The sequence below is a fragment of the Elgaria multicarinata genome, chromosome 5, assembly GCF_023053635.1.
Source record: "Elgaria multicarinata webbii isolate HBS135686 ecotype San Diego chromosome 5, rElgMul1.1.pri, whole genome shotgun sequence".
Classification (NCBI taxonomy): Eukaryota; Metazoa; Chordata; class Lepidosauria; order Squamata; family Anguidae; genus Elgaria; species Elgaria multicarinata.
In genome coordinates this window covers 111,246,904-111,270,131 of record NC_086175.1, presented here as the reverse complement: position 1 = coordinate 111,270,131, position 23,228 = coordinate 111,246,904, and the positions used below count along the sequence as shown (strand labels likewise).

General features: G+C 45.1%; 1 protein-coding gene across 1 annotated transcript in view; it reads right to left on the bottom strand.

The window, feature by feature from the left end:
* Nucleotides 1-23,228, bottom strand: part of ATP8A2 (ATPase phospholipid transporting 8A2) — a 464,367-nt gene that overhangs the window by 389,967 nt on the left and 51,172 nt on the right. The window contains exon 2 of the mRNA XM_063127035.1: nucleotides 8,019-8,163. Within this exon, the coding sequence (XP_062983105.1) occupies nucleotides 8,019-8,163 (145 nt within the window). The remainder of the gene's footprint in view (nucleotides 1-8,018; nucleotides 8,164-23,228) is intronic.

The following is a 23,228-nucleotide window of genomic DNA, read 5'->3' as shown; positions in this document are numbered from 1 at the left end:
ACATGCAACGTACATCACACTTTTTGCTTTCAAATAGCACGCAAATAATTAGCACTGCTTCCCCCCCCCCCCCCAAGATACATCTGAACATGAGATGCGTTTCTCATCTCACTGTTCCTGGTGCCGGTAAACCATTTAAATATGTAATAAAAATAGCCAAGATGGGTTTTGTTTTCACTTCGTAAAAACGATTGTCATCCGAATCAGCTCCCTGTGAGTAGCCACGTGTGTTGACAAAAGAAACACTTCAGTGGTGGTTTGAAAGAAACTTTACTTTAGGAATAAGTAACTTTCCATCCTGGGGTAGGATGGCTCAGTTCAGCCATGTGGTCAGCAACCCATGAGGCAGGGAACCACAAGAAGACGGAAGTAGAGGGAGGAGACAGGAAAGGCTTTAGGGTGACCATCTGAAAAGGAGGACAGGGCTCCTGTATCTTTAACAGTTGTATCAAAAAGGAAATTTCAGTAGGTGTCATTTGTATATATGGGGAACCTGGTGAAATTTCCTCTTCATCACAACAGTTAAAGTTGTAGGTGCCCTGTCCTCTTTTAAATCTGGTCACTCTAGCTCCTGCAACTTTAACTGCTGTGATGAAGAGGGAATTTCACCAGGTTCAACGGTGAAATAACGGGCTCAAGTTACAGGAAGCCAGATTCCGGCAGGACATCAGGAAAAACTTCCTGACCATTAAAGCAGTATGACAATAGAACCATCTACCTAGGGAGGTTGTGGGCTCTCACACACTAGAGGCATTCAAGAGGGAGCTGGACAGCCATCTGTCAGGTAAGCTTTAGGGTGGATTCCTGCATTGAGCAGGGGGTTGGACTCGATGGCCTTGTAGGCCCCTTCCAACTCTGCTATTCTATGATTCTCCATATATAGAAATGATACCTGCTGAAATTCCCTTTTCTATGTAACTGTTAAAGATACAGGAGCCCTGTCCTCCTTTTCAAATGGTCACCCTAGGAAAGGGAAAAATAGGGTGACCATATGAAAAGGAGGACAGGGCTCCTGTATCTTTAAGAGTAATGTAGAAAAGGGAATTGCAACAGGTGTCAATTGAAGTGGGTGAAATTCCCTCTTCATCACAACAGTTAAAGCTACACTAGCTATAGTAGAGTGGCCAGATACAAAAGAGGGAAGGGCTTCTGCAGCTTTAACTGTTGTGATGAAGAAGGAATTTCACCCTCTTCAATTGACACCTGCTGAAATTCCCTCTTCTACATCCTTTTCATATGGTCACCCAAACATTCCAGCAATCCCCCACCCCCACCTTGTTCAGGTACACATTAACTCTTAAGCTCCAGGTTCAGTGACTCGTAGCCAGAATTCTGCTAATGAAAACAGCAATGTAGCTTGGGGAATAAATAACTTCTCAAATTAAACTTTTAAAACTCTTGCTTGGTTGTTTCCTCTTGCAAAGCTAAGCCTCTTACTGTGGCCAGCACTTAGTGATACACTTTTTTCAAGGGGAACGTCCAGGTAAAAGGTTTTCATTTGGCCAAACCCTTTGGATGCTGCAGTCTGGTATCTTATCCTTGCTGCGTTTTTTCATTCCCTTCTGTGTAATGTTCCCTTTCAGCATGTACAACATTTCCTCTGTGTTGTCCCAGACTTCCCTGTTGCTCAACAAAGGAGAGAAAGGCTTCTAGACATGTAGCTATGGCCTATATTAGGGTGGCCATATGGCAAGGAGGACTGGGCTCCTGTATCTTTAACAGTTGAATAGAAAAGGAAATTTCAGCAGCTGTCATTTGTATGCGTGCAGCACCTGGTGAAATTCCCTCATCACAACAGCTATTTAGCAAAAACAGCTGTTTAGCAAAAAGGAATAAGTGAAATGTGAAAAGACAGAAGAAAAATTAAAGCTGTTCAACATACAATGCAAGATCAAAATGTCTTAGAAAAAAATTAAAAATATTTATCTCTCTCTCTCTCCTCATAAAACATATAAAGCCATTTTAAATGGGCATTCTCTTGCCTCCCATACCATCAGACAATCTGCTTGTTAAGCCATACTGAGATATTTTGCTGTATGAGCAAAAGTACAGCTTTTAAAAGCCTAAAACAAATGTTCAGATAATCAGGTGATTGGATAAATGGGAATGCTATTCATGCTGAGCATGATCTAAGCAATTTGAAGTTCCACGGTTCCATTAGGAGAGATTTGAGCACCTGCTTAACCCTCCAAACAGGCAGTGCAATCCTATACGTGTCTACTCAGAAGTAAGCCCCACAGAGGTAAGTGGAACTTATGCTCGGAGAAGTTTGTACAGGATCGCAGCCTAAATGTTGTAAACCGCCCAGAGAGCTTCGGCTGTGGGGCGGTATATAAATGTAAATAAATAAATAAATAAATAAATAAATGGGATTCAAGTAAAACATATCTTTGGTTGGATCATGCCCACAAAGGCAAACTATATCAGCATAGTGCATTTTTGGAAAGGTAGTAATTATTTAAGGAGTTTTATAGAAGGATAAGATAGGACGCTACAACTAAGACAGCAACCCAATTCATGTCTACTCAGAAGTCCCACTGAGTTCAATGAGGCTTACTTCTAGATAATTGTGCATAGGATTGCAGTGTTAAGCATATTGTTCTGTTTGTGTGAGCAGAAAAGCCATACTACCTTTCCAAGGTATTTTCAGTCAGATTAGTAGTAAAACGGTGTGGAAAACCGTAGACTATCGTTTTGGATTTAACTGGTGCCATGTGCGGAATCACCATAAGATACAGGAGTAACAGTGACCCTGTTCAGATGACACACTAAGCCACGGTGGTTAAGCATTTTGAGCTAAAGATTATGGCTTAGCGTGTCGTGTGAACCATTCCTAACCATAGTGGCTACATAACCACATGCTCACTAAACATTTACTGGAAAACGGTTAGCAGCCTAACCTTGGCTTAGTGTGTCCTCTGAACAGTCCTTATGAGTCAATAAAGTAATTCTCAGCAATGAGGCAAACGTCAGGAATGAAGCCACGGGAAGCTTCTTAGAGAGGAAGCATGTGTATTAAAGAAAGAGAACATCTCCCTCTGGATGGGGTTACACTCCCCCTGAAAGACTGGGTTCGCAGCTTGGGGGTGCTCCTGGATCCGTCACTCCAAATTGCCCCCCCCATGCCAGTTGGCATTTCCCCTCCCTGTTTGTTTGTTACTGTGATTTTAGAATGTAAGCCATATGGCAGGGTGCTTTGTATTCTGTTTAGCACCGTGAAAATTGATGGTGCTATATAAATAAATAAATAAATAAATAAATAAATAAATAAATAAAAGATGTGATGACCAGGAGTGCCTACTATCAGCTTCGGCTGATATGTCAGCTGCACCCCTTCCTAGAGTTGGAAGACCTAAAGACGGTAACTTTGAGGCTTGACTTTTGCAATGTGCTCTACATAGGGCTACGTTTGTGCCTAGTCCAGAAACTTCAACTAGTTCAAAATATGGCAGCCAAGTTGGTCACCAGTATACCTAGGGGTGACCATATTACACAAACTTTAAAATCACTTCACTGGCTGCCAATTAGTTTCTGGGTGAAATATAAAGTGTTGGTTATCACCTTAAAGCCCTACATGGTTTGGGTCCCGGTTACCTGCAGGATCGCCTTCTTCTGTACAATCCGCCCCGCACACTTAGGTCCTCTGGGAAGAATTTACTTCAGACAGCCAAAACTAGATTAACAACTGTTGCCCAGAGGACCTTCTCTTCTGCCGCTCCCAGACTGTGGAATGGCCTGCTGGGAGAGATTCACCAGCTTAACAGTCTTTTTGAATTTAAAAAAGCTATAAATACAGATCTCTTCCGGCAGGCCTACCCAGTCGAATTTTAAAATGTCTTAAAAGTTTTTGAGATTTTAATAATGTATTGGTTTCAAGTTTTTAATCAGTTTATGTATTTTATATTTTTGTATTCAGTGTTGTTCCCTGCCTCGATCCAGAGGGAGAGGCGGGTAAGAAATAATAATAATGAGTAGTAACTAAGGTAGCATCATTTCCTCTATTTCTAGTGTTCAGGATTTCAGCACCCACACACAAGAGGGAAGTATTAACAGGCTTGGGCAAACCCCAGAGTTTGGAGAAGTACAACAAATCTTTAGAGGGGAAAACCCTAAAGGGAACACAAACACACACACACACACACACACACACACACCAATGAGGACTGGACATACTCAATGGCCATGGAACTCTAACTGATTGGCCCCATTCAGAAGACCCCTTAATCCGTGGCTTTAACCACAGAGAATAAGGATTTTTATCTTATTCACTGCGGTTAAAGCCACGGTTTAAGGGGTCTTCTGAATGGGACCCTGCTTTCTGGCTTAACCACCATGGTTAAAGCCATGGTTTAAGGTGTTTTCTGAATGGGGCAACTGTTGTGTGTTGTGAGGGGGCGGGGAAGAGAGGCCAGATTCCTGAACAGCAGCACTTCACGCTGCAACATTTTGTTGCAGATTACACTTGCCATTCCCTAGTTTATGCCTCCTGAGAGGCTCAGTTCCAACTCTTCCCCTCCCACGTACTCACTATATTTCCCCACGTGTACTGTCCACTACTTAGGCCAGCTCAGTCTATGCCAAAGAGCAATCACCCTGCATTAAACCTTTCTTGCAGAATTACAGCAAATAAATTCTTTTGAGGCACTTTATCAAATTGTTGCTGATCTCTTTCAATTGATGCAAGAAGAAAATCAAAACAGAACAATCCTGCTGACCTTGTTATTTATTAGAGTCGTTAATGTCTACCATCAACACATCACTAGTTACATTGCCTAGATTGGATTTTTAAAACTTGCTTTCCAAAGTAAAATTTAATAAGGTTGTGATGTGGACTCCTCCCAGCTCCAATTATAAATTAAGGGTATAATCCTATGCATGCTTAGACAAAAAAAAGTCCTACAACTCCCAGAATCCCCCATCTGGGGATGCTGGGAGTTGCAGGACTTTTTTCTGCCTAAACTTGCATTGCATTTATCACTGAAAATGGCAGCAAGAGGAGGAAATGGCTCCAACTGTAGCCTTTTTGAAACTCATGTCACACGACTGAATTCACTGGATCAATTGTTGATTTACACCACTATAAGGGACCCTTTCCACATTGCAGGCATGTGGCAAATACTTAATCATCAGCTAAATAATTTTCATAAATATGATGTGCTAAGTGTTAAGTTATAGAGAGCGACCCTAACTCAGTTGTAGTGTATATGCCTTGCAAGTAGAAGGTCCCACATCCAATCCCTGGCATTTCTAACTCTCATCATCCCTGACTATTGGTTATACTGGCTGGGGCTGATCGGAGCTGGAGTCCAACAACATCTGGAAGGCCAGTTTCCCCAACCCTGAACTAGATGGAAAAATATAAGCAGTGGAGGCTGGTGGCTCTGATGTCAATGGGGCTGTGAATCCACTCTGGGTTTCAGTCAGAACTCTGAAGGAGCTGCCCAAGGTGCCGAACCTATTTTGGGGATAGAGCCCAATGCCTTGGACAGCTCTTTTAGAGTTCTGTCTGAAAGCCAGGGTGGTTCACAGCCTCAGCTGAATATAAGGCAACTTCCTAAGACTTGCAGGCCTTAATTTGAACCAAATTTTACAAGCTTGTTTTCAAAGCTAGGGCACATTCTTGGACCATACGAAGTTTTTTTTTTTTTAAAGCCCATGCCTTGAACATGTGCAGAAAGAGCTTTCCCTCATCTCTGGGGGAAGAATTGAAGTCCTTTTAGATGCTGGGGTTTTCTCCCCTCCCCTCTCCTCTCCACTGTACAATCTGCATCCCCCAACCCCCATGCAAAAAAAAAACTGCTTGAAAGGTCCCCAACCCTCCAGAGCAGATTTTGAGTGGTTATGGGGGTTGGAGTAGGAAGGGGTGATCTGTGTTGGATTTTACCTGACATAACAGGGAACTTCCATACACCTGAGATTATACCTATAACCTTGCAATGCAGCAGTATTTCGGGCCATCTTGAACCCTGCCATCTTTCTAGAAATTTAGCCCTGGACACGTGTTTGGATGCAGGTGATGTAACCTACTTGGATACATAATCTTTGGAAGCAGCTGGGGGGGTCAAATCTCCCTGCATTACACAACGGCATGGGAGTGAGATTGGAGGGGGTGGGGTGTCATTCACACACTGCGCAGACATAATAAATTGTGTAAAAACCAAGTTTAGATGCATGGCATAACTCTGCCCCCTTCGAGAGACTCGGATCAGGCAAGATCTCTCTGTAAACTCCCCTCCCGCTGCTTCTCCTAAAGGGAGCTGCCAACAGCGCCGTCTGTTATTAGCTCTCATAATTGTCCTGCTGAGAGAGCCACTGTACAATCATTGGTAACTGATCTCGCACTATTGTGCCCCACCTGTTACCGGCCGCAGCACCATTCTCCTGCAAATAGAAGACTATTATCTATCACCTGCCGATGACCTTCTCTTCCTATCTGAACTGCTCCGGGTCCTCAGCTGCCCTTGCTTGGAACTCACTTCCTTGGCTAACTATTGCTGTCTCTTGGGAGGCAAGACTTCATCATGTACCAGAGCCAATAAGCAACCACAACAACAAAAAGAAGATGAAGAAGAAAATCCTTCCCAGGAGAGCATAAACAGCAGGAGGAACCAGCCTCGTGTTGACATGCGCAAGCTTAGCAGCTACGTTTTTCTCAGGGTGGCTAAACATGTCCTCCTAGGCCTAGAGTTTTTTTCCCCCTCCCTCTCCACTTCAGGAAGTCCAAAGATCAGAGGTCAGAAAGTGGCAAGCAAACCGGTGCCCTCTAGATGTTTTGGACTACAACTCCCAGCATCCCTGATGGCTGAGGCTAATGGAAGTCATAGTCCAAAAGCCGATCCAGAAAGCACCAAGTTGTGGGAAGATGTCTTAAAAGAGAGACTGCCTGTTTCCAATTCAGAGGCAAAACAGAAGGCGCACAAGAGGACTTGCTAGCAATGTTGGGTGGTGGAATTTGGGGATCAGGCCCTTCCTCCAACTATCCTATACACACATTGCCCTCTTTTCAAAGTAGCCCTCAAGCTAAAGGAGACTGCTTACCATGGGCTTTAAGTAGTTGAGCATGGTTTAGGTCATGGGTGGCCCTCCAGATGTTTTAGCCAACAATTCCCATCATCCCTACCCATTGTCTATGCTAGCGAGGGCTGATAGGAGTAGTCCAAAACATGTGGAGGCCCACCCCTTATTTAGGTTTAGATATCTACCCCAAATGTCTTGGTGGATCAATGCAGAGCACCTTTCCCAAACCTGGTGCCTTCCAGGTATGTTAGACTACAATTCCCATCACCTCTGACCATTGGCCACACATGCTAAACTCACATGAGTTGGAATCTCACAACTTCTATGGCAAGGGGATGGGGGAAAGAGAGGTTCCCCAGCCCTGATGTAGACAGTGCTTAAAGACACGAGAAGAGCCATGCCAGATCAGATCAAGGGCCTACCAAGTTCAGCATTCTGTTCACACAGTGGCCAGCCAGCTGCCTATGAGAAACTCACAAGCAGGACTTGGGTGCAACAGCACCCTCCTGCCCATGTTCCCCAGCAAGTGCTGTACATAGGCACACTGCCTCTGATATTGGCGAGTACCATTAATAGCTTTCTCCTCCTGAACTCTTGTGAAATTTCACAAGGTGTGTGGGGGGGGGAGAGATGTGTGCGCTAAATAAGTGTGGCTGTGTGGGGGATGATGGGAATGGTAGTCCAACACCTGGAGGGCACCAGGCTGGGGAAGGCTGAGTATTGTCCAGCACAATTCTGATACCCTCGCAGGCTCTCTCTCTTTCTGTTGCTCCCTCTCAGTGGAGGCTGGTGGCTCCGATGTCAGTGGGGCAGTGAGCCCTTCTTGTAGCCCGAAGAGAAGAACTCTAAAGGAGCTATCCATGGAGGGGGGGGATGTAGGGTTCAGCACCTTGGATAGCTCCTTTAGAGTTCCGACTGAACCCCAACCCCACTGATATCGGAGCCTCCACCCTCCACTGCCTCTGGCGCTCTCGCTCTCCGGCACGCGTGGTCTCTCCTACCTGACCCGGTTGTCGTGGAACTTGCTCTGCTGGGGCTGGTTCAAGTAAATGGTGCGGGCGGCTGCCTCCTCCCGGTCCGCAGAGGACGTGGCCCCGGACATCTCATCATCCGCCTTCTTGTAGCCCGAAGAGGAGCAAATGGGTCCTGCCGGCGGCAGCAGCAGCAGCAGCAGCAGCAGACGAGCCAGAGAAGAGAAAAAGAAGGGGGAGCAATCAATCAGTTGCCGGAGGGAGAGAGACGGAGACCGAAGGGGACGGGAGGAGGGACAGCTGCCGGGGGCGGCGGGGGAAGAGCGGAGGGCGAAAGCAGCACCGCTCTGCACGCCGCACGGCTCCCTCCACGCATGCCTCCACCCCGAGCGGCTCCGGCCGCCCTTTGCGAAGCGGGCCCGGGGGGAGGGGGGAGCAGGTGGCTGCCCGGCGCCCCTGTTGCTCGGCGCCTCCGCCTCCCGCCCCTGCGCGACGGAGCCGAGAGACGGCACGCGCACAACGCAAGCCCCGGCCGCCGGCGGCGGCGGCGGCGGAGAGCGAGGCAGGCACAGACCTCGCGGCGCGCTCACGAGGCCGGCAGGGCGCGGAATGAACAACAATCAAAGTCGCGGCCGAACAAAAGGACGCCGCTCCCCCGAGCCCACCCACTTATTGATTGGCAGCAGCAGCAGCAGCCGCCGCCGCCGCCGCCACCTCGGTAGGTAGGTAGGTACGAAGACCGCTTCGCTTACCCAGTCGGAAAGGCTTTGGTGGAGGGGGGCGAGGGAGGGCGCTTCGCCTTGGCTCCCAGCCGGGCCGCCAGGGTGGGACCGGAACCACCCAGACAGCGGCAGGTGATGAGGCTGGTAGAAGCAAGCTCCGTTGTAGTCTTGCGCTGAGTTCGGACGACACGCTAATCAACCCGGGGGAGGGGGGGTGTAATAAGAACAGAAGGGGGAACAACCGTTGATTAGCGCGTCGTCCGAACTCAGCCTTGGAGTCATGATGGCGATTCAAGTAAGTTTAAAATGCAAAACTACTACACCTACTCAGCGTATTACTGCTACAACAACAACAACAACAACATTTATTTTCCTCTTGCAAAGAACCCAGGAGAGCTTAATTAGTCCCCTCAGAGCAACCCTGTGAGGCAGGATGGGCTGAGACTGTCCCAAAGTCATCTGCTATGTTTCATAGCCATGTGCAAAACTACTACACCTGCCCAAAGTGTGGTTGTTGTTGTTAGTATTACTAGTAGTAACTGCTATTACTGCTACTATTATTACTACTACCACTACATTTATATCCTGCTTTTTTTCCTCTTGCAAGGAACTGAGATCAGCTTACATGGTCCTCCTCACAACAACCCTGTGAGGTAGGTTAGGCTGAGACTGGCCCAAAGTCACACAGTGAGTTTCATGGTCAAGTGAAAACTACAACGCCTATTATTATTATTATTATTATTATTATTATTATTAACAGTTAAAGCTGCAGGAGCCCTTCCCTCTTTAGCTAGAGTGACTACAGCTTTAGCTGTTGTGATGAAGAGGGAGTTTCACCAGGTTTTGCATGCATACAAATGACACCTGCTGAAATTCCCTTTCCTACACAGGAGCCCTGTCCTCCTTTTCACATGGTCACCCTAATCAAACCAATAAATACATGGCCGCAAATTATCTAGCTGCAGCACTGGAGGCCACAGGAGAAAAACTGAAAGCTCCCAAGAAACTAGAAAGGGAAAAGAAAAATGGGGAGGGGAGGGGAACACATGACAGATCAATGCAATGTTATTTTATTTTATTGCCTCTGGGAACCTTTTCCCTAATGTTCATCTAAAACAATGAGTGATGAATAATGCAAGATCCAGTGGGAAAGGGACTCAGAACTACTCCGGGATAGCCTGGCGAACATCTCCAATCCACCTAGAGAAAGGCTGCTCCAGTATGGGGCAGGGCAGGAATTGCCCGTGGCAGATTTTCTGTAATGTATACTTCAAGAAGAGCAGTGATGCAGTTCGGTTGTTTTTGGGGACTCTTGAGATGCCTTACTTCACTGACTTCAGAATGTGGTAAGCCTATGCGGCTGCTGCTGCACCTGGGGAGCCCTCCGGCTCCTCCTGCTGAGTGAAGCCCTGGACTTCTGCCCTAAAGTCCTGACCGGATGGTGCCTCTGAACTGATTGTTACAGAGTCCCAAGGATAAGGACGGACAGCACAGCCTCTGTCGCTTTATTTATTTATTTATTTGCAATATTTATATACTGCTCCCCATTGAAAATTTTGGAGCGGCGTACAAGATAAAATAAAATAAAAACAGAATAAAATACTTTAAAATAGATGTTAAAAGGTGCAAAATGCACCATGGCTTGTCATTAAGGAAAGGCTTCCTGGAATAATGACGTTATTTTTATATTTTCTTGTCTTCCCCTCAAAGTTCTCTCTGTGGTCAGACAGGGCATCCACAGAATGACCCCTTCCCCTAATTGAAAGCTTGTGTGACTAAGGGCACAATCCTATATATGTTTCGACAGAAAAAAAAGTCCTATTAATTCTGAGCATCCCCCCAACCATGGGGCTGTCTTCATGGGGCCAAGTTGGCGCCTCTCCGCCACCAAACCCCGCAGTATCGCTGGGGTGGGGTGGCAGCAAGTTATTTACACAGAGAGAAGCAGTGTGGGCTTTCTGGTGGCCATTAGGCTCGCCAAGTCCGCCCCCAGCTTCCGGTGGCCAATGAGAGGTCGCCTTCCACCTGGGAACACCCCCAGCACAGCGCCCGAGCGAAGACAGATGGGGAAGAGCCTTGCTGATCTCACTCAGCCAGGAAAAGTCAGGTAAGACCCCGACTTCCCTGCTGTGGTTCTTTGGCTCTTTGCCCCAGGGTGGCTGTGTCATATAACCAACGCAGTGCAGATTCAGGGCCACCCTGAGGCTTCCAGAGCATATAGACGGGGGCCCAGCTATGCTTGCTGGGAAATACTGGTAATTTGTAAGGCTTTTCTGTCTAAACATGCCTAGGATTGTGGCCTAAGGCTGCTATCCTATACCCACATATCTGGGACAACGCAACGGACCTTACTTCTGAGTAGACATGTATAGGATTGTAAGGCATACACTGTGAGTCAGAAACCCAACTCAGGTCAAAGGTCTCCTTGAATACACTCAAGGCTAAGCTAGACATTTAGTTAAATGTGTAGCATCTCAGTGATCTTAACATTTCTTAAAACTTGTATAAGTGCATGAGGGCCTGAACAAGATTGAGACCACTGCTTATGAGATGGGGTTGGGGGGGTTGGGTTCATATCTTCCTACCCAGCCACCTCCCCTCAAATCCTCTCCATGGGGGCTGAAGAAAAGGAGAGAAATCCATGGGTGTGAACGCTACTTTTGGCACCCTCCTGGAATATGGAGATGAATATACTGACCTACCTTCTAGGGGAATTGTAAGGTATTGTAAGAATCATTTATTTCAAGCATTTCTACCCTGCCTATTCATCATTCCATGCCCACGGTGGTTTTCATAAAATCATTTAAAAAGGAAAAAAAAGATTACTGATGCAACAAAATATAAAACAAGAAATCTGACAATGTAGCCAAGCACAACAAAATGAAACCAAAAAAACCAGCAGTAGCTAATAAAGAGGGAAACATATCTATTTACCATCTAAATTATAATAAGTAACAGATTTCCCTGGAGGGGGGAGTCTAGAGGTGAGGTGCCACAACTGGAAAGATCCTATCTCGAGTTTGCCTTTGCCTTTAAAGGCAGCAGCACTCAGAGCAAGCTGGTCTCGGCTGATGTCCTTAGTCATGTTGACTGGGGGATGATGGGAGTTCTAGTCCCATCTGGAAAACATTAGGTTGGAGAAGGATGGCATAAAGGCTGTGTCAAAAACAAACAAACAGTGGCTACCACTGATATCACTAATTCATCAAAAAACACCAATTTCTAAAGTTCATCACAGGGGAAAGATTCATGCCTTTCAAACAAGAATGTGATTTAAAGAGCAAAAGGCAAATGACAGGCAAGTTAGATATTGGTTGCATTGTAAAATTGTTTGTGTTTTGTTTTAACTCAGCCACTTTAGATAAAGCACTTTCTGGCACACAAGTGCAAAGTAATTAATTTCTTGAGTCATTCTTAGGTCAATAAGAAACGATCCAAATAATGTATTGGTTGTAATGAATTTTGGAAAGAGCCCAATCCTGGAGAGGTAGTGAAGTCCAGTGAGCATAGCATCTGCTTTCGGGACATGGAAACATTAGGTTCAAGGTCAGCTTTGGGCAAGCACCTCTGTCTCGGTGTGGGTTCCTGATGTTATCAACCAATCAACATTTTTATATATAGCCAAAGGCAAATAGTGTATGTAGAGTGTAATAATGGACTGTTGGTTCTGAAAAGTTTAGATGGCAATTGAGGATGGATGTTGAGAAGCTAGAGCTGGAAGAGTGGGGTGAAAAATAGGAGGGCATAACAAAAACAAGTGAAGAAAAATAATGGGCAGAAAAAAAGAGAGATTAACAAGTTTTATATTTGAATGGCTGATACAAAAAATGGCTGGAGAGAAGCAATAGTGTGCATTGCTGCTTTTAGTTGAAGGTGGTTCAAAAGACGGATCACTGTTCATGGTACAGTATGTATAATAATACCATTTGCAACTTCAGTAAATAACGGCACCATCCTATGTATATTCAGAAAGAAAAAAAATCCTACAATTCCCAGCATTCCCCAGCCAGCCACTACTGAAGCTGGTCTTTAATACCGAAACGTTTCACATTTTAAAACCTGTTTATGTTTAGATAATTAAAACTATAAAATTTTAAAAAAATGAATTTTAATATTTTGAAAAACCTATAAAAATGTATAAATTGGATACGCTACTTGTCATCCGTTTCATTTTTGGAGTGTTGTTATCATTCACATTGTCTGCATATTGGTTGATTTTGACTTCTTTGTGCCTAAACAACATGTATAGGATTGCACACTACGTTTTGTAGGTTTTTATGTTGTTTTAGAAACCACCCATGCTTGCTTAACCATACACAACTGTGGGACAACAGAAATGTATATGTATACTGAGGGAAGCAGAACTTCTTTCAAATCACTTTACACTCTCTCTTCTCTTGCTTGCTGCCTCTAGCTGGATGCATGACAGTTGTTTTACACGTATTTATGCATTGAATCCAGCTATTTTATGTGAAGCATATTCCATGCACCAAACTAAACTATTTTCTGTGCTACCATAAAGTCACAGTTGGACTGCAGAGAACACTGTCATTTCTCTGAGCCGAGACGTGTGCTTATATGGAGGCACACAAAATAGTCCCGTTTGGTGCATAGCCCACCAAAGGGAATTGAAGGTGGTTTGATAGATCCATCCCTGGCATGGATCCTTCTCTTGTCTCTGCTCGAAAAGAACAAAAGTGTTTTCAAAAGCCTTATGTGGTTGGAGATAATGGGAGGGTGAAAGAAATCAGTGTGAAGCACAGTAGGCAATGATAGCTCTATCACACACACACACACACACACACACACATATCACCTTCAGCTCTCTGACAAACTGGTGTCTGCCTTTAGCCTTAGAAGAATTGGGAAGTGATAAAGAGTCTTGATTGCCCACGTGGCAACTGTTTTTCACAGGTAGCTGGCCATGTAGCACTGGAAGAAAGATTACCAATGAAGGGCCATCTCTGAGTTCTTCCTCAGTCTGAAACTTAAGAGGCAGGCCAAAGGAAACTTATGGGGCTGGCCTTCCCTGTAGTGGCCCCCTAGTTCTGGAATGCTTTCTCCCGAGAGGCACACCAGGGCCTAATCTATACCAAGCAGGATGTTGCACTATGAAAGCGGTATATAAAGGGTAGGAGCAACACTACTGTTTGTAGCGGTATTCAAGTCCACTGGCAACTGTTGGGGGCCGTTGACACATACCATATGCTGCTTTCATACCATTATATCCTGCTTGGTGTGGCTCCTGCCTTTTATATACCGCTTTCATAGTGCAATACCCTACTTGGTGTAGATTAGGCCCTGGTATCCACATTGATATCTTTTCAGTGCCAGGCAAACACTTTCTTTAACGTTTTCCCAGGCTTTTAAAGGTTTCTAGTTATAAAGTTCATAAGATTCTAAGGACACAGTCCTATGCATATTTAGACAGGGCGGGGGGAACCTACAAGATTTTCTGTGGGTTTTTTTGATTTGCACAAATTATATCTGAATTCTCCACAAATGTATGTAATTCGCATGATGTGTGCAAAATTTCAGCTGCAGTTTGTGCGAATTATTGGCAGCAATTTTCACAAATTATACCAATCAGCACAAATTTTGGCTGCAAGTTGTGCAAATTTGGGCCATAGTTTGTGCAAATCTCTATTTGTACAAATTACAGCTTGACACACACAACACAGGCAAAAAGTTCCTGGAGTTTGGGGAAAACCCACAGCTTGGCCCTCAAATATGTACAAAGTGGGGCAGGACTAGATTTCCCAGTGACGGACATCCCTTGCTGCAGCCAGGTTCTAGGACAGGGGACCTTTTCCCAGCCCTGCTGCCTGACAGCCCCAAAATTCAAAGGAGCAGGAATTGAACCTAGGATCTTATGCATGTAAAGTAAGTGCACTGCAACTGAGCTACAATCCTATATTGAAAAGGGGACCCTGCTGCCTTGTACCATGCAGGAAAGTGGGCATGACCACCCATGTGTCCATCTCATCAGTTTAATCAAACAGTTCATTCTACAACTGCTATTTCCATGGAAACCCAGCAAGACATTTTGGCCAGGAACCAAGCAAATGTTTTACACGTGCTCCAGGGTATTTCTGTGCATTTGTTTTTCTGGTGACAGCTGCTTACACTGCCCACGATGAGATTGCTCCTAATGTTCCTCCAAGTTTTGGGGTGGCATTGGAGATGCTCTTGGAACAGAAGCCTATAGGTGGAACTCCTCCACAGCTCATGATTGTCAGAGGCCATAGACAGGAGCATGACAATTTGAGGAAGGCTGCTATGGACCATTCTGAACAGATACAGCCAAAACTTTACATGTGAAGAGAAACATTAAGGGTGTCTGCAATCCTAGGCACGCTTACCTGGACGTAAGTCCATTGAACTCAATACCCTTACTTCGGGATAGACGAGCACAGGATTATAAATGTATTTTCCCTTTTAGGCCTCGAACCACATCAACAATTCAGGTCCTGCTTTGTTAAATCAAAAGATGTGTATGTGAAGTGACTTGATTTTGAAAGTTGCTGTGATCATCACTGACATTTCATGTTCTTGAAATTACGCTGTTTATCAGCACTATATTTTGAGACTTGTAACCATGAAAATCCCTTTATATTATTCTGTTGTTTGCATCTCTTCTGAAATGTATAAATCCAGAAGCGAGAATATGATGGCTCTATAAATCATCAGGTATGCTTCATTTGCTTGACCATAGTTAAAAAAAAGCGAGAGGGTAGTTTGTGTTTCCCCCAAATAATTAACACCACATTGTTTTGAAATGAGAAAATAATGTAGTCCTGAGGCTCAGCTGTTCTATTATATCATTCTCAGATCAAGCCAGTAATTAATAAAAGGAAAGTAACACATCAATTGCATTTCAAAACATTTTTTCTCATATCCATCAGTGTTCCTATTCTAACATTTAACCAAACCAATCCAGTGGGAGCAGAGGAGGGAGAATCTATGGCAGATGAACCACCAAATCCGAAGCGCTATTGGACACATGCAGAACTGGTGTCAAGGGTAGGTATAGTTGGGCCCCTGCCAAGGACCCACACCTCAGCCGGGGCCCACTGACAAGAGCCCCCTGGAGTTGTCCCTCCTTGTACACCATTGCAGCCCCCTTGTTCACCTGCCTCTCGCTCTGGCCCAGACAACAGCAGTAGTGTGAAGGAGGAGGAGCAGATGCCATGGCCTACTTGCTCAGTGACTCTCTGTCTATCAAGCAAGCAAGTGGAAGCAATGATGAGAATGAGGAAGAAAAGCTGATGTCAATGGTGGGGAGAAGGGAGGCTCTTTGAGGGAGGGGGCAATTGAGGGTGTCTTGCCCAAGGGCCTTCAGAAACCTGGAGCTGGCACTGGCAGGCAGAAGGGGGGTATTTTCCCATTTCCCCCTCATTTGTTGGTGGTGTTTATCCTGGGTTTGTTTGCTTTTTAAACATTCTTGCCCCCTTTCTCAGAGGCCACATTCCATTGGTGGGTAGGACTAAAGAGAAATTGGACAGGGCCAAAAGTACCAGCATATTTTAGCTTAAAAGTCTTACTGCTAATAACTCAGCCAGAGGGGAGACATTTCAGCCTTTTAGAGTGGGGTGAAATTGCACAAAAGCCAGGAAAGCACCCAAGTATTGGTGGTTGGATGAAAGGGGTGGGGCCAGGGAAAGGGGGCATGGGCGGGGCCATCTGGGGAACCGCAGAGGCCAGCAACGGCCCCAGGCCTGAGATCCTGCACCATTGTTCTGTAATTGGGGCAGTTCCATGTTTAAACATGTTGAAATACATGTTTATTTTGACCCTGAATACCAAAGCAAATATCTAAACATTGCTGAGGCCAGAGGTCTGCCCTGTTTCAGCCTACACAAGGCCTTGTGCATTCAGAAGCTGAGCAGTGGAATTGTTCTTACACTTGTGGGCTGCACACACTCTCCCAGTCAGTCAGTCAGTCAGTCAGTCAAACGCCCATGCGCACAACAGAAGACCTGTGTTTGTGTAGATTTGTAATGAACATGTGTCAGGATCAGGCCCGGTATCCCTTGTGTGGATCCCCAATCAGATCCTGGCCAGCATGATTTGTTGGAGGTGGAAACAACCTTCCAATAACCCAACAACAGTCCATGGGGGTATTTGAGTGTTATTTCAGCTTCCCAATAAGGCAAATCACCTGGGTCGGCAGCTTCAACAAACGATTGTACAAACCAGTCCAATTACTTACACATGACTAACTGCAAATTATAGTGGAAACAACAGTTTGCCCAATGACTAAATGACCTAATCAGGAAGAGAACTCGTCCTGAGGTCCTTTGTCAAGAAAGTACCTATTCAAACTTGCAAAGGATCATAAAAAGAGCTACCTGAAGAATGACAATGGGACACAACAAATACAGATGCTCAATGGTAGGGACACAACAGCCAGTACACTGGTGTAATCCCTCAGTCTGTTGCATTTCCCACCACCACCAAGTAACCGAGGACAGCACTGTCAAGTTGCGGAGGGTCCCACGGGGTAGCCCAAGTTCCATTCCAAATCAAAATGAATGGAAGATGTGCAGCTTCAAATCTGTTCCCTAATCATTTATGTGTATATTTATAAATGATATCAGGGCAGGAAACAATAAATATGTAATAAAAACAATAAATTCCACACATAAAGCAGGAAAGATGTATTTAAAAGTAAATGAATACTTTTAAATACAGGTTAAAGACCTTTTGTTATTTACAAAAGTATTTGTTTTTAGTGTTTTTAGGTTAGGTTATTATTTTTGCATTTTTAAATTGTTTTATTGTGATGTTGTTTATTGTTGCTTTACTGGCCCTTGTTTTATTCATATTGTAAGGCGCTCTGAGCTTTACAATATTAATAGTAAAGGTTGGAGGGAGGGTTGGGGTATAAGAATTTTGAATGAATGAATGAATGAATGAATGAATGGCAGTTTAGGAAACATACATAAAACAGACTGAGCAGCTTAAAATGCCCAGGGTAGACAAAAACATTTTGACCTGGTTCTGAAATGATAGCAGCGTTGGTTCCAGAGACATCTCCACAAATGGCATGCTGTACAGTGGCTTTCAACTGGTGGGTCACGACCCCGAAGTGGGTCATGAGATCAGTCCAGATTGTTTGCAGCAAAGCTATTGCCACCATGTTGGGCAATTGTGACATGGTGAAAGTGGGTCCCACATTGCAGGTTGGGAGTCCGAGGTGGGCCTTGGGTCTGGACCAGTTGAAGACCACTGCTGTAACAGACTAGGCTCTTTTTGTAGCCATCGCACAAGGAATTCAAGGCATCCTGAGAAAAGCCTCCGCTGTAGAGTTTTGGGTCCCAAGCCACTTTGGCTTGACTCCTTGTCTTGTTTAATCACTGGGAAAGGAGCAGGGAGGGGAGTAGGGCCATTGCTAGACCTAAGGTTTATCCCTGGATCATCCAGGGGACAAACCTGTTCACCTAGGTGACACACAGGGGATCCAGTGCTCAGGCAGGGGCGAACGCTAGATGATCCCAGGATAAACCTTAGGTCTAACTATGGCCAAAGATGCAAGTGAAATTATACCATTGGAGCAGGTCTACAGGATCCCAAGGAGAGCTGAAATAGTCAGGTTTAAACAAGAACAGGACTCCTGTACCTTCAAAAACAAGGGAGAACAGAAGACATTTTAGAAGGGGGCAGCTTTTCTCTTGGCCTCCTGACAATCTGCCAAAATTCCATCTTTGTGTATACAACTATTACAAGAACAGGAGTCCTGCCCCCTTCCTTTGTATCCAATCCCCCTCGGTTTGTTTTTGCCTTCCTTGTGCCTGGTGGCATCTTTGCCTCTGAAGAGGCACAACTGTTGTTTACTACTGACGGTGCCTGAAGCAACTCAGCCCAGGAGCAGGCCCTTTTCTCAGCGTTTGCAGCAGCTTACTGGCTGAAATGCATTTGCATGTGGGCTGAGGAGAAACCGTGGTTCAATCAAACATTCAGCAGATGGGAAGAACTGCTCCTTGAAATGCCCCCTGTATTACAACATTTCTCCAAGGCATTTGCTTTTTCAGCTCACTGGCTTGGGAGTGAGTCCTACTGAACTCCACAGGGGTTACTGCATCATGTACCTTCAGACCTTCCCCTGGGACTGATTTAGGATTATGAATTCAGTGAATGCCAAACATAGAATCATGGAATAGTAGGGTTGTAAGGGGTCTATAAGGCCATTGAGTCCAACCCCCTGCTCAATGCAGGAATCTGTGCATGCTTTTATGTGGGATGGGGAAAGGCTGGCTCCAGCTTCCCACTGGCATTGTTCCCACACTGACAAACCATCCACCACAGTCACACCAACCAGAACGGCTGTCAGCATTCCCACTCTGATGAGGAGATAGCAGATTTCTATTTTATTTTCATGGCCACCTCCTCTGCCTTCTCTCTCTTTTGGTTCTGGCCTCTCACCATCAGGACTCCACTTGCTGCTTCTCAGGTAAGATGGTGGCCACTTTATTTGATGTGAATGTGCCATTTAGCTGAATTCTCCTGAGACAACTGACAAGCCGTCTGAGAGCAGGATGGCTGGAAGGAGGCCCATGATAAGGTTGCTGGAGCCAAAAGGGCCCATCTTTACCCTGGAAAGCAGCTTAGTGTGGTCAAAAGTTGATGGAGCCCAGGTTAATATTAACATCTCTGGCAGCTGTGTGTTCCACTAGAAGATGGGATCATGCTAAAGATTAATATTGCTGCCAATCAATCAGTAACACCCGTGTGTGTGTGTGTGTGTGTGTACGCTCTGGCCCTTGCACAGGTCAGGAGTGTGTGATCCTCGCAAAGGACACTGGTCTCCCTGCTGGGTGGCTGGTACTGGTCAATGCCCGGGGGTGGGGTTGTTGGCTGCTCAGTGGGCATGCTACAGCCAAGCCCACCTTTCTGTCTCGGGCACCAGCATGATACAGAATCCAGGCTTTCCCCTGTGTCACGCTCCAAGATGAACCAGAGACCCCATGAGACCACCGCCAGCCTCACCACCCATCTGGGGCAACTTGGGTTCTTTGAGCTGTCCTGTAAGGGATGCATAGCCACAAGTAAGGGCAGGTGGGCAGGGAAACCCTGGAGCTGGCAGACAGCTCTGCTGAAGCCACTCTTAACGGAGAGCCAGCAAGGAGCACACAGAAGAGGCAACTGGGACAGCAAGTCCCAGAATGTCAGGTATAGTGGGGCGGGGGGCAGGAGGAGGAGGGGTGTTGCGCCCGCCATTTTGTTTTGCTTTTTAAAGAAGAAGGAGCGCTCGTGTGCAAAAGTTAAGTGTTTTGTTTGTTTGTTTTACAATTTTTCCCACTCCCCTCACCCGACCCCTGGTGGGGTGAGAGGAGTAACCGCGAGAAGCCAGGACAAAACGCAATGCCTGCCCACACATTCCCTGGTCTTGGGCTCAGTCCGGGACCGTGGAAAAACCAGGGCAAAAGGGGAGGGCTATATTTATTTATTTATTTATTTAATTACATTTATATACCGCCCCACAGCCGAAGCTCTCTGGGCGGTTTACAACATTTAAAAATAGTAAACATTAAAAGTATACAATTTAAACACACACACACACACACATAAAAACAGTATAAAAACAACAGTATCCATTTAAAAACAACAATTGTGGGGTCCATTAAAAACAAACTTAACGTTGTTAAATGCTGTTAAAAAGCTGTTAAAAATGCCTGGGAGAAGAGAAAAGTCTTGACCTGGCGCCGAAAAGATAACAATGTTGGCGCCAGGCGAGCCTCATCGGGGAGATCATTCCACAGTCGGGGGGCCACCACTGAAAAGGCCCTCTCCCTTGTTGCCATCCTCCGAGCTTCCCTTGGAGTAGGCACTCGGAGGAGGACCTTAGATGTTGAGCACAGTGTACGGGTAGGTTCATGTCGGGAGAGGCGTTCCATCAGGTATTGTGGTCCCAAGCCATGTAGGGCTTTATAGGTTAAGACCAGCACCTTGAATTGGGCTCGGAAACATATAGGCAGCCAATGCAAGCGGGCCAGAATCGGTGTTACATGCTCAAACCTCCCTGTTCCAGCTATCAATCTGGCCGCCGCATTTTGCACAAGCTGCAGCTTCCGGACCGTCTTCAAAGGCAGCCCCATGTAGAGGGCATTGCAGTAATCTAATTTGGAAGTTACCAGAGTATGGACAACTGAAGCTAGGTTATCCCTGTCCAGATAGGGGCGTAGCTGGGCCACCAACCGAAGTTGGTAGAAAGCACTCCGTGCCACCGAGGCCACCTGAGCCTCAAGTGACAAAGATGGTTCTAGGAGCTTCCTGCCCACGGCGGAGAGCCTCAGGCCGAGAGCCCTTTTGCTCTCGCCGCAGGCTCGCGCCTCCAGAGCTCTCCAGGCTAAAATACCTACCTAATATATCCTGGGGCAAGGGAGGGATCATCCCTCCCTGATCCTGGGATCCCCTGTGCATCATGTGAATGCACAGGGATGATCCCAAGGATCGCCCCAGGATAAAGCTCCGTCTAGCTATGGCCTACGTAACACTCCAAATCCCCCAAAATAAGTTGCCAATGTTTTCAGGTGGACTTTAAAGCTTTGTGCTTTGAAAGTAGCTTGAGGTGCAGACATTAGCCAGGGAAACGTTTCACAAAATAAACATCAGCACCTTCCTGTCAAGCAGCTGCTAAAGGGACATGAGCAATCCAGGTTGCTTAATTTCTACTTACTTGGCAACCTTTACTTCACTTTAAGAAGACAAAAGCAATGCCCTTCAAAACAGTCATCTTTAAAGGGGGAGGGATCTAGGAGAACATAAATGAGACCACTGTCATTCTGATTTGATTGATAGCTGCTGAAATGGCAGCGTTTTCACCACAAAATGAGCCTCTAATCATTCCTGGCCGGCACATGCCACGACCGCCACTTAGAGATTTCAGTAGGCACAAGCAATAAAGTGGATCTTGAGCAGGAAGCAGGATAAAAATGTATGTAGATACCAGGAAGGAAAGTGTTATGCCATAATGACAAAAGAGCACAGTAATATAGGAAAAAAGCAGGAAGGGTAAACGTTTGCGATTGACTTTTTAATTCACTCACATTTAGTCGTACACATGTATAAAATAAAAGAAATATGCAAGGTAGGGGCTGAACTGTTTAATAAGATGGTTATATTTGGAATTGAGAAGAAGAATGTTTTGTTTTGTTTTGTTTTAATCGCTAGGCCACTTAGCTTGCGGAGAAAAGGGGGCCTAAATGATTTACTTGCTTGAATCTTCTGGATTGTTCCTTGCCTAAAGGTCTTTGTTTGAGTGATGTGCCATGTTCGCTTTTGTCCTCTGCTAGTGGCATGGGCTGATCTGATGATGGGGATTAATGTGAGAGGAGGGGTATTGATATGTTATCTGAAGCCCTGTCAAATGAGCAGATGATCGATCTGGTGTTAACTTGGCCAGATGCCAAATTTGGCCCTATGATATTTAAATGTTTTCTAAAACAATTATTTTATTTATTTATTCATTCATTCATTCATTTATTGCATTTCTGTACTGCCCAATAGCCGAAGCTCTCAGGCCGTTCACAAAAATTAAGAGCATTCAAAGTATAAAACAACAGTATAAAACCATAATATAAAATACAATATAAAAGGACAACCAGGATAAAATCAGCAGCAGTGCAGAAATACAAATTTAAAACAGCAAAGTTAAAATTAATTTATAGACTGTTAAAATACTGGGAGAATAAAAAGGTCTTCACCTGGCGTATAAAAGAATATAGTGTAGGTGCCAGGCGAACCTCCTTAGGGAGCTCATTCCATAGCCGGGGTGCCACAATTATAATATATTACAAATGGTTCAAAGTGTCACACCATATGCAACAAGGATAAACTCAGTACTGTTAGCATGTAGAGTCAGCAGTTCCTATTCAAGTCTCCTTATGCATTATGATCTTCGAAACAGGTCCTTCTACCCCTTTTTGGGTGGCTGTACGATCCACAGCTTTTTTTGGTGGTGGCACCCCAGTTATAGAATTCTCTGCGCAAAGAGGCATGTCTATTCAGCCCCTTGTTCACCTTTAGAAAACAATTTGGTTATAGAAGTTTAGTTTTAAAATTTGCCTTGCTGGAACTTACTTTCTAATGTATAGCTGTGCTTTTAACTGAAGAACTGTTGTTCTTTTTTCACTTGTCTTGGAATTTTTGCTCAATTTGATTGTTTCGTAATTAGATTTTGGCATTTCCCTTTTGGCTTATTTCATTGTTGCCACTTTGAAAACATTAAGGAGTGATATACATTTTAAATCAACAAATAAATGAATAGGGAATGATCTACACAAAGTTAAACTCTTTGGAGTCCTAATGAGATTAGATCAGTGGGACTCCGGCATGATGTTCCTGCAGAATTTCTGAATGGTTTCGTTTTTCATCTTTTTATTTCTTAGGCTTTTTTTTTTATCATTTTAGCGTTCCAGTTTCTTCGCTCTGCAGTTTTAAATCTGTTATTGCATTTTAAATCTCTGCACTGCTGCTCGGTTTTTACTCTGGTTTTGTAACGTAATTTATGCTCTAT